Below are 13,209 nucleotides of genomic sequence, written 5' to 3'. Positions count from 1 at the left end.
GCGTCCTTTCTACGCAGTGTGTGCACGAGCTTGCAAATGCACAAATGTGTTCCTGTTCTTTTTCTTTCTTCCAGGCAACAGGACGAGATGCACTGGAAGGTGTCCAGCGCAGAGAACTTCTCCCGCATGAGGCTGAAGCTGGTGCGCAACTACAACTTTGACTCCCACCGGGAGGCCAGCGCACTGAGGGACAACCTGGGTGAGGCCACTTCCTGTTCTCTGGTCCTCTCTGTGGGGTCGTGGCATTCAGAGGGCTTCCTGTTTGATGACTGATGAGCGTCAACGCTTTTTTTGTAGCTTTTCTTTTGTAATTTCTCAAGTTGAATCTAAACTGAAAAAAATAAATGTATATTTTATTAAAGTTTCTGCGGGATGTGAAACATAATTCTGAAGAGGCGACTTCCCGATGTAAATCCCTGACCTGAAAAATCTGAATTCCGCCTTTTTTGTGCGAAAACTTTCCGAATCAAAAGTTTGAAACCATCGCCTCCCCACAGGTGTCCACCAGCAGCACGTGAACGCAGAGTCGCTGCTGCTGGAGGCGGTGAAGCAGGTCAAAGTCAGCGACCTGGAGGACGACATCCTGGAGCTGCCGGAGGACGACCCCGCCGTCGCCAACAACCAGTAAATCAAAGAGTTCATCAATGAAAAATCAAAAAAAATGATGGTGGGAAGGTTTTTTAAAGATACGCTGATCCGGGGTGCAGGGCTGAGGCCGAGGAGGCAAGTCAGAAGGAGAAGCTGGTGCTGTGGGAGGACTGCGAGCTGGTGACGGTGGTGGACGTGGTGCCCGGGCGGCTGGAGCTCACCACCCAGCACATCTACTTCTACGACGGCAGCCAGGAGAAGGAGGAAGGTGAGGAGGAGGAAGAGGAGGAACATGAGGAGGAACATGAGGAGGAGGAGGTGCTGACGGGGTGGTGGAAAGCACAATAGAATAGAATAGAATAGAAGAATAGAACGTCTGTATTAATCCCACAGTGGTGAAATTTAGACAATTGCAGCAACTGTATAGTGCAAAAAAGATGGAAAAATTCTATTAATTAAATAATTAAGAAATAAGGCAGTAAAAAATAAAGCGGTTAAGAGGATGCATTTTATTGTGTGCCGTTGTACAGCCTGATGGCTGCAGGCAGGGATGACCTGCGGTAGCGCTCCTTCTTGCACTGCACAACTTGATCCTCGCTCTTTGTCGCCCCCTAGGGGTGGGCCACGACTTCAAGTGGCCTCTGTCCCAGATCCGCGAGGTGCACCTGCGGCGCTACAACCTGCGGCGCTCGGCCCTGGAGATCTTCCTCATCGACCAGACCAACTACTTCCTCAACTTCAAGAAGGAGGTGCGCCCCCAAAACCAAAGCGTACATGTTCACGTTTTTGTTTTCCTCTGAATTTGAAATAATCACAATGTCGTTCTTAATCTCCAACCCCCACCCCCCCGTCGCCCCCTGCAGGCCAGGAACAAGGTGTACAGCCGCATGATGCTTCTGCGCTCCGTCAGTGTTTACGGGACCCGCTCGCCTCAGGAGCTGCTGAAGGCCTCTGGACTCACACAGGTCAGAGAACCATCGGCATCGGTATTTTTTTTTTTTTTTTTCAAATCTTCAGAAAAAATCTAATTGAATTGAATTGAATCCTTTATTGTCACTGAAAACATTGGCAACAACATTAACTGCAAAAATAAGTTTTCGGCGGCCCCACATGACAACCAGAACATACAGCACAAACAGTATAACCCAAAAGTTAAAAACAACACAACACGCTGTGTGCCAGCAGTATATAAACAGGTGTTATATCTACTTTTTTCCTTTCCTTTCCTTTTGATTGATGCTATGCAACAGAAAATGTTGAGTGATTCCAGGGAAGTAGGGCAGTGGATGTCCTGACTTCTGCTCTCACTCAGTCATTATTCCCTACTGAAGGCGCAGGGTATGGGAGCCTTCTTCACGGCGGCGTGACCACATACCTGAGATATTTTCGCTCGTCCTGAACTTTGTAAAACTCTGATGATCCCTAAAATTTTGAACTTTTGACAAAATATTTAATGTGACACGACCCCCTGTAGTACCTGCTACATCCTGCCAGAGGGAGCCGATTACCTGATTACCTAATACCTTATCTGATTACCTATGAACAAGAGAGAAAGTGTTTTGATTTACTTTTTTGTTGCATGAAACGGAAAAAAAATACAAATAATAACCCAGCGCACATTTCCTTCCTCCGTTGCTCTCGGTTACATGTCCGACTTGTGTCTTCCAGAAATGGGTGAACCGTGAGATCTCCAACTTCGACTACCTGATGCAGCTGAACACCATAGCGGGCCGGACGTACAACAACCTGGCTCAGTATCCGGTGGTGCGTCTCCTCCTCGCCTCCTCGCCTCCTCGCCAGTGGCAAAGTGTGACTGCTCTCAGCTAAATTGGCGTGTTTGTGTTTGTCTGTGTCAGTTTCCCTGGATTCTAGCCGACTACACCTCGGAGGAGCTGGACCTGTCCGACCCCCGGGTGTTCCGGGACCTGTCCAAGCCGGTGGCCGTGCTGAACGAGCGCAATGCCAAAGCCGTCAGAGAGAAGTGCGTAGATTTTGTATCCGCACGTAGGAAATCTAAAAGACTTGAGGGACACTTTGATAGGAACTGTTGTGTCCGCCAGGTACGAGAGCTTCGAGGACCCGACGGGCACCATCGACCGCTTCCACTACGGCACCCACTATTCCAACGCCGCCGGCGTGATGCACTACCTGATCCGGGTGGAGCCCTTCACCTCGCTGCACATCCAGCTGCAGAGCGGACGGTGAGGAGTTTGATCGCTGGATTGCTGGATTGCTCGATCGCTCGTCCGCCTGCTCAAAGCGTTCGTCTTCGAAGTCAGATTCGGACCGTCGTTAATTCTCGCCCGTCGTTAATCCCCGCTCAGGTTCGACTGCGCCGACCGCCAGTTCCACTCCATCCCGGCCACCTGGCAGGCCCTCATGGACAACCCCAACGACGTCAAGGAGCTCATCCCCGAGTTCTTCTACTTCCCGGAGTTCCTGGAGAACAAAAACAGTGAGCGTGACGCCAAGTCTTGATATCCAATGTTTGAAGGGATATTTGGCTTTGATTAGCGATACCGCACACCTCACACGTCTCCTCTGCCTCTTTTCCATCTCAGACTTCGACCTGGGTCGCCTGCAGATCTCCAAGGAGAGGGTGAACGACGTCATTCTTCCCAAATGGGCCAAATCCCCCGAGGACTTCATCTACAAGCACCGCAAAGCCCTGGTGAGACTTGACCCACTGCTGAACGCAGAGCCCACCTGCACGCTGCCGGTGGTCACACTTCCTGTTTTCACCCCCCAGGAGTCGGAGTTTGTGTCGGCTCACCTGCACGAGTGGATCGACCTGATCTTCGGCTACAGGCAGAGGGGCCCGGCGGCGGTGGAGGCCCTCAACGTCTTCTACTACTGCACGTACGAAGGTAAAGCAGCGGATCCACCATTGTGTTAAAAACAAAAATCTTTGGTTTATCAGTCGGTGTCACATGGTTTCTGTGTAGTGTTGTAGTCAAGATGGCACCAACCGAGACCAAGACATTATCCAGACTAGAGAGTATTGAGATTTAGACAAGACCAAGACTTTCTATATCAAAGAAAAATAACAAAACAGAAAACAATTGACCAGTATCTTTTTTTTAATTCATAACATTTTGCTGCTTTGCCAACTATTTTCCAAAAAACAGCTTTGCTTCATAAAATTAAAAAAATAAATGAACTAGGAAAATAGGGGGGCAGGGTGTCACTCTGGGTGTCGCAAACGGAGAGTATAACAGCCGCAGCTGGATTCTTTTCCGTTATTATCATGTCATTATAGTGTTGGCTGAGTCTTGACCGGCCTTGATCAGAAATCCTGAGTCCCCCCCCAGTCCTAGGCGAGACCAAGACCTGTGAAAAGTGGTCTTGAGACCAAGACCAGTCTCCAGTACTACAACACTATTGTACTGTGATTTCTCGGCAGGAGCTGTGGACCTGGACGCCATCACTGACGAGAAGGAGCGCAAGGCTCTGGAGGGCATGATCAGCAACTTCGGACAGACGCCCTGCCAGTTACTCAAGGTGCACGCACACGACATCTTACCCATTTTGAAAAGAAAAAATGAAAGCGGGAAAGCTAACAAAACGCAAACCTCTGCAGGAGCCCCACCCGGTGCGTCTGTCCCAGGAGGAGGTGGAGAAGCGCAAGGCCCAGCTGGACTCCAGCCCCCTCAGCATGTTCGAGCACCTCAGTGACCTTAAGTCCTTCTTCGTGGAGGTCGGTCTGAAAAACCTCAGTACTGTCAGCATGAAAACGTTAATCGCGATGACATTAATTTCGCGGCATAACGCGCTAGTTTTTAAAGTCACATTTTTATCGTAAGACTTTTTTCCCTGCCATTCCCCCGTAGCGCTATGTTATCACTATGTCACGCTATAAGGACAAATGACAGAATTTTACACATGCAGATCAAAACGTGATTAATTGGGGTTAACTGTGGAAATTCCAAACTTAGTCGCTACTGAAAAAAATCGTGTTTGACAGCCGCACAACCTCGCTTCGGGTCGATTGAGATCGTGAAACTCTCTCCTTGTTGAAAATGTGGCAGGGCATCAGCGACAAAGTGCCGCTGGTCAAAGCCGTGGTTCCCAAGAATCAGTCCCACTCCTTCATCACGCAGGGGAGCCCCGACACCATGGTGAGGCGCCGCCTGTTGCACCGGTCGCCATCCCAAGAGGATTAGTGTCTCATTTTTCTCACTTTTGCAATCGTCAGGTGACCATCAGCCAGAACTGCCTGCTCGGGAACCACGGCTGGCTGCCTTACAACAAGAACATCTCCAACTACTTCACCTTCATCAAAGACCCCACAGTGTCCAGCGCAAAGTGAGACCAGCAGCAGGAACACGACTTCAACCGCCGCCCGCCCCCCCCCACCTTCAACCTACAACCTACAACCTGTAACCTGTGATCTGACTCCTCCTTCCAGGACCCAGCGCTTCCTGTCAGGGCCCTTTGCCCCCGGGGTAGAGGTCACCGCCAGCCTCTTCGTGGTCTCCCACGACGGCAAGCTGCTGTTCAGCGGCGGCCACTGGGACAACAGCCTGCGGGTCACCTCGCTGGTCAAGGGCAGGACGGTGGGGCAGCACGTCAGGCACATGGGTGAGCTGCACGGGAGGCAAGGTTTTTTTTTTTTCCTGCAGGAGGAAATAGAGATAACCACGCCCAGAAGTCTTTTGATTGGTCCCTGTAACGTCTCTTCTTCTTTTGGGTTATCTTGCTGATTTCCCATCGAGAGCGTTACATGCGCCACCATCAGTCACCAGGGGAAAATGAATCGCCTAGTAGCCATTTATAGTACATCATTTAGAATAATGATTAACACCTGCTGACAAAATTAGCCAACTTTGTAATATTGGCAAGTTGTGAACACTGCCAGCGGCCAGGAAGCGGAGACTTTGAAAGTCCACTTTTGGAGTTTTGGATTACACATATAAAAGACTATAAACGTAGACTAAGAAATCTAGGGATATATATTCAATACAACTATAGCACCTTTCATTCCATGGAATGCAGCTCAAAGTGCTTTATAGAGTGGAACAGGGAAAAGTACAAATAAATGAAATGAAGTGGAAATGAAAAGTAAAAGCATCAAACAATTAAAACTTATTTAATTTAAAACTTCACTTTAAGAATGAAACACTTTCAAGACAGTGTGGACATGAATAACAACACTAACATTTAAAAACCAGAGTGAAGAAATGGGTCTGGAGCTGCTTTATGTTGTCCACAGACGCTACATATCGTTTAAATAAACTGCTGCCTCCAGTGTGGATAGCGCAAATAATCAATGTCATTATCCTTCAGCCACCAAAGGTGGCGCACTCGAGGTAGAAGCGAGAGCCTTTGCAGCGACCAATCAAATGAGTTTGGGTGATTTTGTGTCGTGGTTATCTATATTTCCTCCTGGGGAAAAGAATGTCACACACGGGAGAGGCCAAGCGCTTTGTGATTGGCCAGTAGTCCCGCCTCAACGGGTGTCCCTCGCCCCTCACCCCTCGCCCCTCACCCCTCGCTCTGGTTTCAGACATCGTGTCCTGCTTGTCGGTGGACCACTGCGGCATCCACCTCATCTCCGGCTCCAGGGACACCACCTGCATGGTGTGGCAGGTCCTGCAGCAGGTTGGCGCACACTGACCCCACCGCTAGCTGTTTAGCCACAATGCAGATTGTCTTTGATTGTCACAGATCTCTACAAAAAGAGCAAATTTAGCTTAGCTTTAGCTAGACTAAAAATAAAATTAAAAGAGCTGATTTCCTGATTTATTCTCAAAATTGTTTTGTTTCTTTGCTGTTTTCTGTACTTGAATCAGAATAGAGTCTTTATTGCTTTAATATGTGAACTGGTATGACAATAAAGTTCCTTGAATCCCAGTTTTGTTGTTTTGCTGTGCAGGGCGGAGCTCCAGTGGGCCTCCATCCTAAGCCGGTGCAGATCCTGTACGGACACACGGACGAGGTGGTGAGCGTGGCCATCAGCACGGAGCTGGACATGGCCGTGTCAGGCTCGCGGGTAGGCGCCCTCGCTCTGAGGTTCACGCTGCTATGACAGTCGCCTCAACAAACAAAGTCATCAAATCCCCCTTTCCTCCTCCCCCCTTCCTCCTCCTCCTCGGCCTCCTCCACCTCACCTCTTCCCCCTAAACCCATTCCTCCTGCATCTCCTCCCCCATCCTCATCCCCTACTCTTACTCATTCCTTCCTCCTCCTCTTCCTCTCACTTTTCTGCCTCCCTCCTCCCCTTCCACCCATTGCTCCTCCTCTCCTCCTCATCCCCTCCTCTTACTCATCTTTGTCCTCCTCCACCATCCCTCCTCTCCCCTCTTCATCTCCACTCACTCCTCTCTCCTCCTCTTCCTCCCTCCTCATCCCCCACAACCCCCATTCGTCCTTCTCCTCCACCTCCTCCTCCTCCTCCTCCTCCTCCTCCTCCTCCTCCTTTTCGATCCTCATCCCCCTCTCCTCCACCATCCCTCCTCCTCTTCCTCCTCAGGATGGGACGGTGGTCATCCACACGGTGAGGCGGGGCCAGTACATGCGCTGTCTGCGGCCGCCGTGTGACAGCTCGCTGCCGGTCTCCGTTCCCCACCTGGCCGTGTCGTGGGAGGGTCACCTGCTGGTGCACACCTGCGTGGAGGGCAAGGCCACGCTCAAGGTCTCGACCCGGAGCACAAAAAACCAACCTCACGACCTCACGACACGCGTTGCATCATCATTATCACTAACTCGTCGACTGCTGTTTCCAGGATAAGAACTTCCTCCACCTGTACTCCGTCAACGGGAAGCACCTGTGCAGCGAGCCGCTGAAGGAGCAGGTGACCGACATGTGCGTCTCGGGGGAGTACGTCATCACTGGCAGCGAGCAGGGCTTCCTGTCCATCAGAGACATCTACAGGTGAGTGCTGGTACTCCCATCTGCTCCCAAAAACCATCTCCCCTCAAACTCGAAGGTGAAGTGTATAATATTTGGAGATTTTGGGAGGAAACGACCACATCAAGAGGTTACATTTTAGATTGCTTCTTTGTGGGTTTTATTAATCAGGCCCAATTCTTCATACTGGACCTTCAAAACCTCCTCTCCCTGCTTCCCTCTGCAGCCTGTCCCTGTGCACGGAGCCCATGGCCATGCGCGTGGCCGTGCGCTGCGTGTCGGCCACCAAGGAGCAGAGCCACCTGCTGGTGGGCCTGGAGGACGGCAAGCTGATCATCGTGGCGGTGGGCCGGCCGGCCGAGGTAAAGAGCTCGCTGAGGAACTACATCGCGCAGAGCCTGGAGGGTTCGCCGCTCATGGCCTCGCCGCTGCTGGCGCCGCTGCGGGCGCGCTCCCCCACGCGCCTGCTGCACCAGCGCGACCAGCTGCTGTTCAGCCCCGCCCCCTCCGCCTCCCACAAGCCCTAGCGGGGCTGGTTTCTTCCACCCCCAACCCCTTCTCCAGACACACACACACACACACACACACACACGCACGTCACCTCTCTCAGGGATGGCTGTCACCCACATCCGGCTTCGTTCTTCCCCAACAGGCACACACAGGCACACACAGGCACACACACACACACACACACACACACACACTATCTAAGCTGAGCCATCACAATCACACATCACAAGTAGAACCACAAACTGTGACACAGACGACCTTTTATTTTGACTGTTTCACAGATTTTTTTCCATCGCCGGCGTTTGTGCAATACTCGGCCGTTAAACGCCAGCGACCCGTGACAGACTCCGCCCACACCCACTCTCACGCCCCCTCCCTACCTCCACCTCCCACTGCTGTTTTATCCTTGAGTGTGATTAGTTGTCAGGTGTGTGCGTGTGTGAGCGCTTCTCTTCTAACGTGGAACAACCAACTCTGTGACGTAGCGCCAAGACGATATTAGCTTTCTGCAAACTGGAGCCATACCTACCTACCCTACCAGCTGCAATCCCATAATGCAATTCAAAACTATAATAATAGTGATCTCGTGCCAAGGTAGATGTGACGTTTCGGTGGCGTGCTTAGCGTAGACGCGGTAGAGGCACCTCTGAATATTGTGACCATCACACCTTTTTTTTAAAAAAAAAAAATGAATTTGTCTTTTTAAAGGTCCCATGTCTTTGCCAGTTTTCAATTTATTGTCCAAAAACTACGATGTAGCCCTGTGTTTGCAGCCTCCAGCAGAAATACTTGATGCTCTGTGGTCCAACCAAACTGGGCAACCACAGGGAGTTGTCGCCGTTGATCCTCTGTGACATCACAAAGGGCTTTTGAAACTTGCACAGGATGGGACCTTTAAAAGAAACAACTATTGACTCAGCAACGTTGATTTGATTCATTCTCTGACTGCTCGCAGGCTGCACGAGTCAATCATGAATCATTATCCCTCCTGCTTCCCTCCTCCTCCTCCTCCTTTGTTTCTTTCGACTTCACGCTTTTCTTTCCCCCCCCATCCCTGCTCCACCCCCCACCTCTTCCTCCACCACCTCCTCCCTCCATTCCTCCCTCCCTCCCTTCCTCCCTTCCTTCCTTCATTCCTTCCTCCTCGACTCTTCTCAGATGCGTTCGGGCCAGATCACGCGGAAGCTGTGGGGCTCCAGCAAGAGACTGACCCAGATCTCCTCGGGCGAGACGGTGTACAACGTCTAGACCAGCGAGCCCTGTCCCCACCCCCGCCTCCACCCCACCAGAACCCAACCCACCCCACCCATACCTCCACGCACCTACGCCTGCATTCCACCTGGCCAGTCTCCGCCGGCCATCCTCTCATTCCGCCTCGGCTCCCCTTTTTTAGGCATGGAGCTACGCTAATGCCCCCCCCCCCCCCCCCCCACCACCACACACACACACAACCCCACCCCCCCACGCTCTGGATGGACATTGCGACGCTGGCGTCTTGGTGCTCCACATCCAGAGGCTTCATTCTCGACCCTCCCACGTCCACATTTCCTCACAAGGACCCATCGCTTTGCCCTACGTGTGTGTGTGTGTGTGCGAGTGCAGTTTTGTGCGTCTGTGTGTTGCGTGTTGAACGCCATGCTCTTGTGTCAAAAGCTCAGTTTCAAGTGGCCTTTCTGACCCCCAATCCCTTCCTCCTCTTTCTCCCCTCCCTGCATCGGCCCTGAACTTCGTGGTTGCCTCAAAGCTGCCAATCAGCAGCCTTATGCAGTAAAGGCGGCGCTGCCAGACCAAAACCCTTCTGCCTTTTAGGATCTGCTTTACACGTTTATATTTTTTTGTCGTCGTTGTGTGTTTTTTTTATTGTTTTTTTTATATTGTGAATTTCTCCGTTGTCGTGTCTTTACTCTGAACTACACAGGCAGATTTATGCACGTGCGCAGCAGCAAGTTCTCCCCCGGATGCATGCTTTTGTGTTGTTTTGTTTTGTTTTTTGTTTCTTTGGTCCAATCAGATTTATGGAAGTGGTTGTTTTGCATTTGTCGCAGCGGAAGATGTGCACGCATGGGGCCACGAGAAGCTCGACATTTGCCGAAGTTTTCTGGCAAAGTCATTCGGGGAAAAAAAAACGGTCATTCGCGTGCAGCATGAGCGGACGAGACCCAGACGGACGTCTTTGCCTTTTATTCTGTCGCGATGTGCGAAATGCTGTCTTTGTCGGTTTTTTGGGCCTCACCCCGAGGAACAGACAACACGACGTTATATGAACGGCAAGAAATCAAAACCTGCGTGTGGTTCATCCTCACACAGTCAGACACGAAGCGCTCCCCCCCCCTGCAGCGCTTCACGGAATGTCTTGAAGTTACTTGAACGGCGGTTATTTATGAATGACTAGGAGCAGATTTTTCTTTTATTATTATTATTATTATTATTATTATTATTATTATCATTTCGACTATTTTGATTTTGTTTTTTGGTGTCGGCTGAAAAGAACATCTCACAGTGTGACGACGCATCTGAGGGAGGGAGGGAAGAAAAAGAAAGGATGACACTCTGTACAAGGGCTTTACGTGATGTCAAGCAGCAATACTGCCCCTCGGTCAGGTGGCCGTCGGGCTGCTCACTTCCTGTCTTCGGCCCCCCCACCCCCCCACCCTCCATCCTCCTGGCCCCTCCTCTTCCTCATGTCTTCCTATTGTGTGTGCGTGTGTGGTCGAACGAGTGTGAAAACACACCGGAGTCGCACGTCCGGTGTAGGTTTTTTTGTGTACCTGTAAAGGCCAAACTCACCCATATTTGGCCGTACACCCCCCTCTCTCCCCTCCCCCTTCCTCGCCTCCCTGACTCTGTGAGCCTTGGTGGTCCGTTTTGAGTTGTGTTTTTTGTGTTATCTGTGTCCTTCTGTCTGCCTGCCTTGTCCTTGTCGGGCTGCTGGAGTCGTTCCTTCCACACGGAGTGCCTTTAATATCCCAGAGCCAAGTCTTCTCACGGTTCCCCCCTCCGGACCCCTCCGGACCCCTCCACCAGGCCGACCATCACCCACAGTCCAACCCTCATTCCAGTCGTTCAGCCTCCCGCGACGCGAAGCGAGAACATGCGGTTAGGGGATTTATCGTGGAATTAAGAGTAAAGAAGCGTAGTGTCTTAGCGAACATTCTCTGTGACTGTCACCAAATGGATGTGTGTATATCTGTGATTATTTATGAAATACAGTATATAATGTACAGCATGATTTTTATTTTCCGTGTATTTGAAATGTACTTTTTTGCACTTTCCAAGGTACTAAATTGTAACAGAAAAGAATATTGTTTTAACTCGCCTCCCCGGAATCTGTACAAACTGCTTTGTTATACACACACGTGGGAAAATGATCATTAAAGTCTTGTCTAAATTTAAACGTTTTGCCCTTGAACGTTTTGCCCTTTGTTTATAACCTCCAGCAAAATAAGTTCTGGTAGCGTTCCGCATCCGTGTTCCTGCCAAGTGGGACAAGCAAAATAACTAAATTATTGCACTTTTATAATTTCTAGTGAGTCAACTGACTGGATAGAGAGAGAGGCTCATTATTGTTTTGTACTGGAAACACTGACAGTGAATTTTGCACAACACGGCACCTTTAATAACTTGGCTTCTTGCCATCACATTGGTTTCTTTTGTGATAAGCTCTCCCAGATCAAGGTCTTCTTGTTGGCTCCTCTTAATACCAACTTTGAACCATTCTCTCTCTCACAAACACACACATGCACATACTTGTACAAAATAATGCAAACTAAACACCTCATCTTAGGCAAAAAAGAAGAACAAATAAATGCAAGGTTTTTCCAGAAACGGATGGAGCCTGTCAAGCACAAAGGCCAAAGGTCAATGTCTTGCCAAGGTAACAATAACACCATCTGTCCGGCTGATAGCGTATCTGATGGTAGCTACTCACCTTGGGCTCATTCTGAGCCATGGTGATGTCAAGGTGCACGGATGATTTGAAATTGCACTGTTACTTCTTTAATACAACGTTGTAGCTTTCTACTATGCTTTAGGGCCTTGTTACTGGAAATTCACTCCCAATAAGCCCAACACTGTGTGGCGAGGGAGATCAGTACTTGGGTTATAGATGATCAAAACAAAAATCTAAATTTTATATTAATTTCAATAAAGACAATCAGTGTGAATGGAATAAACACCGAAACTTAGTTCATATGCAAGAAAAAGGTGAGGTGTAAATTGCACCTGTTTGAGAATACACCAGTGTCTATGACAGGCATGGGCAAACTATGGCCTGGGGGCCTTATATTGCCCGTTATACTTTTTAATCCAGCCCTCCGAACTTGAAGAAATGATAGTAATAGTAAGTCATAAAGTAGCTGTATTTCATCATTTTTTCCCCCAGTGTTTCAATAAAGAGTTATATACCGTGGGCCTTCAAAAACACATTTGGTTGTAACTTTGCTTTTGTTTATTTTCAACTGACTTTAAAGCACATCTTTTCTATGTATCACATGATATATTTATTTCTCCTATGAGGTGGATTGATAAAGATTCTATCCATCTACTGCTGCTCCGGCCCCTCTGTCAACTTTTATGACCTGTTGTGGCCCCGCCAGTCAAAGAATTTGCCCACCGTCTTTCACCGTCTTTATATAAATCATATTACTGAGTCAGAGAAATGTGTGCAAACCTCTTTAAACATGTAAAAAGGTTCACCGAGTCCCAATTGTGACGGTCGACGACCTTGATTAAGCAACACTCTCGGGGGGTGTCTTATTTTCAATCCTCGGTTTATACCACAAAGGCGGTCGCACCCCCGCAAATCGTTAGCTAGCGCGCTAACCCCGCCAAACCGGTCCACGCCCGGGATTAAATCGAGCACACTAAACTAACCCACACATTCGATTGGCAAATTTACGGAAAGCACGTGTACAGGCACGTACGGTGGCCCGGTAGCGGCGGAAAGCTCGCGGGAGTTAAGCGAGCTAACCGCAGGAAAGGGGGCAAGCTAGACTTTCAAACGAAACTTCAAGTGCGAGCGCCGAGAGATTTGAAAACAATATGGTTAGTCCTACCACAATATTTCTATCACAAATGTTTCCACGTTATTCACTAAACTGATAATAAACCCTAAAAGTCCCAATTATTTATTTTTTACACTGATTCAATTGATACGTTTTGTTTCGGACACATTTATTTTGTACACTCCTAATCGGATCTTGATGTAACGTCACACCTAAATACGTTCGCTTTGCCAGGAAACTCACTGAGCAGCAGCAGGT

At 49.5% G+C, this 13,209-nt stretch overlaps 1 protein-coding gene across 4 annotated transcripts in view; it reads left to right on the top strand.

Annotated features, from left to right (window-relative positions):
- nbeal1 (neurobeachin-like 1) overlaps positions 1–11,342 on the top strand; it is a 48,339-nt gene extending 36,997 nt beyond the window's left edge. For 2 of the 4 annotated variants that reach the window (XM_076015666.1, XM_076015675.1), the window contains 22 exons: positions 75–199; positions 498–624; positions 708–856; positions 1,204–1,337; positions 1,452–1,553; positions 2,257–2,352; positions 2,445–2,569; positions 2,649–2,789; positions 2,913–3,043; positions 3,150–3,259; positions 3,338–3,455; positions 3,992–4,089; positions 4,169–4,285; positions 4,617–4,706; positions 4,784–4,893; positions 4,997–5,169; positions 6,095–6,189; positions 6,464–6,580; positions 7,061–7,222; positions 7,314–7,462; positions 7,665–7,800; positions 9,107–11,342. In XM_076015666.1, coding sequence (XP_075871781.1) covers positions 75–199; positions 498–624; positions 708–856; positions 1,204–1,337; positions 1,452–1,553; positions 2,257–2,352; positions 2,445–2,569; positions 2,649–2,789; positions 2,913–3,043; positions 3,150–3,259; positions 3,338–3,455; positions 3,992–4,089; positions 4,169–4,285; positions 4,617–4,706; positions 4,784–4,893; positions 4,997–5,169; positions 6,095–6,189; positions 6,464–6,580; positions 7,061–7,222; positions 7,314–7,462; positions 7,665–7,800; positions 9,107–9,196 — 2,695 coding nt within the window. In that variant the 3' untranslated portion in view covers positions 9,197–11,342. Of the gene's footprint in view, positions 1–74; positions 200–497; positions 625–707; positions 857–1,203; positions 1,338–1,451; positions 1,554–2,256; positions 2,353–2,444; positions 2,570–2,648; positions 2,790–2,912; positions 3,044–3,149; positions 3,260–3,337; positions 3,456–3,991; positions 4,090–4,168; positions 4,286–4,616; positions 4,707–4,783; positions 4,894–4,996; positions 5,170–6,094; positions 6,190–6,463; positions 6,581–7,060; positions 7,223–7,313; positions 7,463–7,664; positions 8,124–9,106 lie in introns of those variants that run through there. The other 2 variants (XM_076015661.1, XM_076015656.1) reach the window with 1 other exon arrangement.
- Positions 11,343–13,209: the final 1,867 nt, after the last annotated feature.

This window comes from Nelusetta ayraudi, unplaced genomic scaffold (genome assembly GCF_046127955.1).
Source record: "Nelusetta ayraudi isolate G7.1 ecotype Tasmania unplaced genomic scaffold, CSIRO-AGI_Nayr_v1 ptg000006l, whole genome shotgun sequence".
Taxonomy (NCBI): Eukaryota; Metazoa; Chordata; class Actinopteri; order Tetraodontiformes; family Monacanthidae; genus Nelusetta; species Nelusetta ayraudi.
The sequence above is the reverse complement of the archived record's forward strand: the minus strand, read 5'-3'. Positions and strand labels throughout refer to the sequence as shown.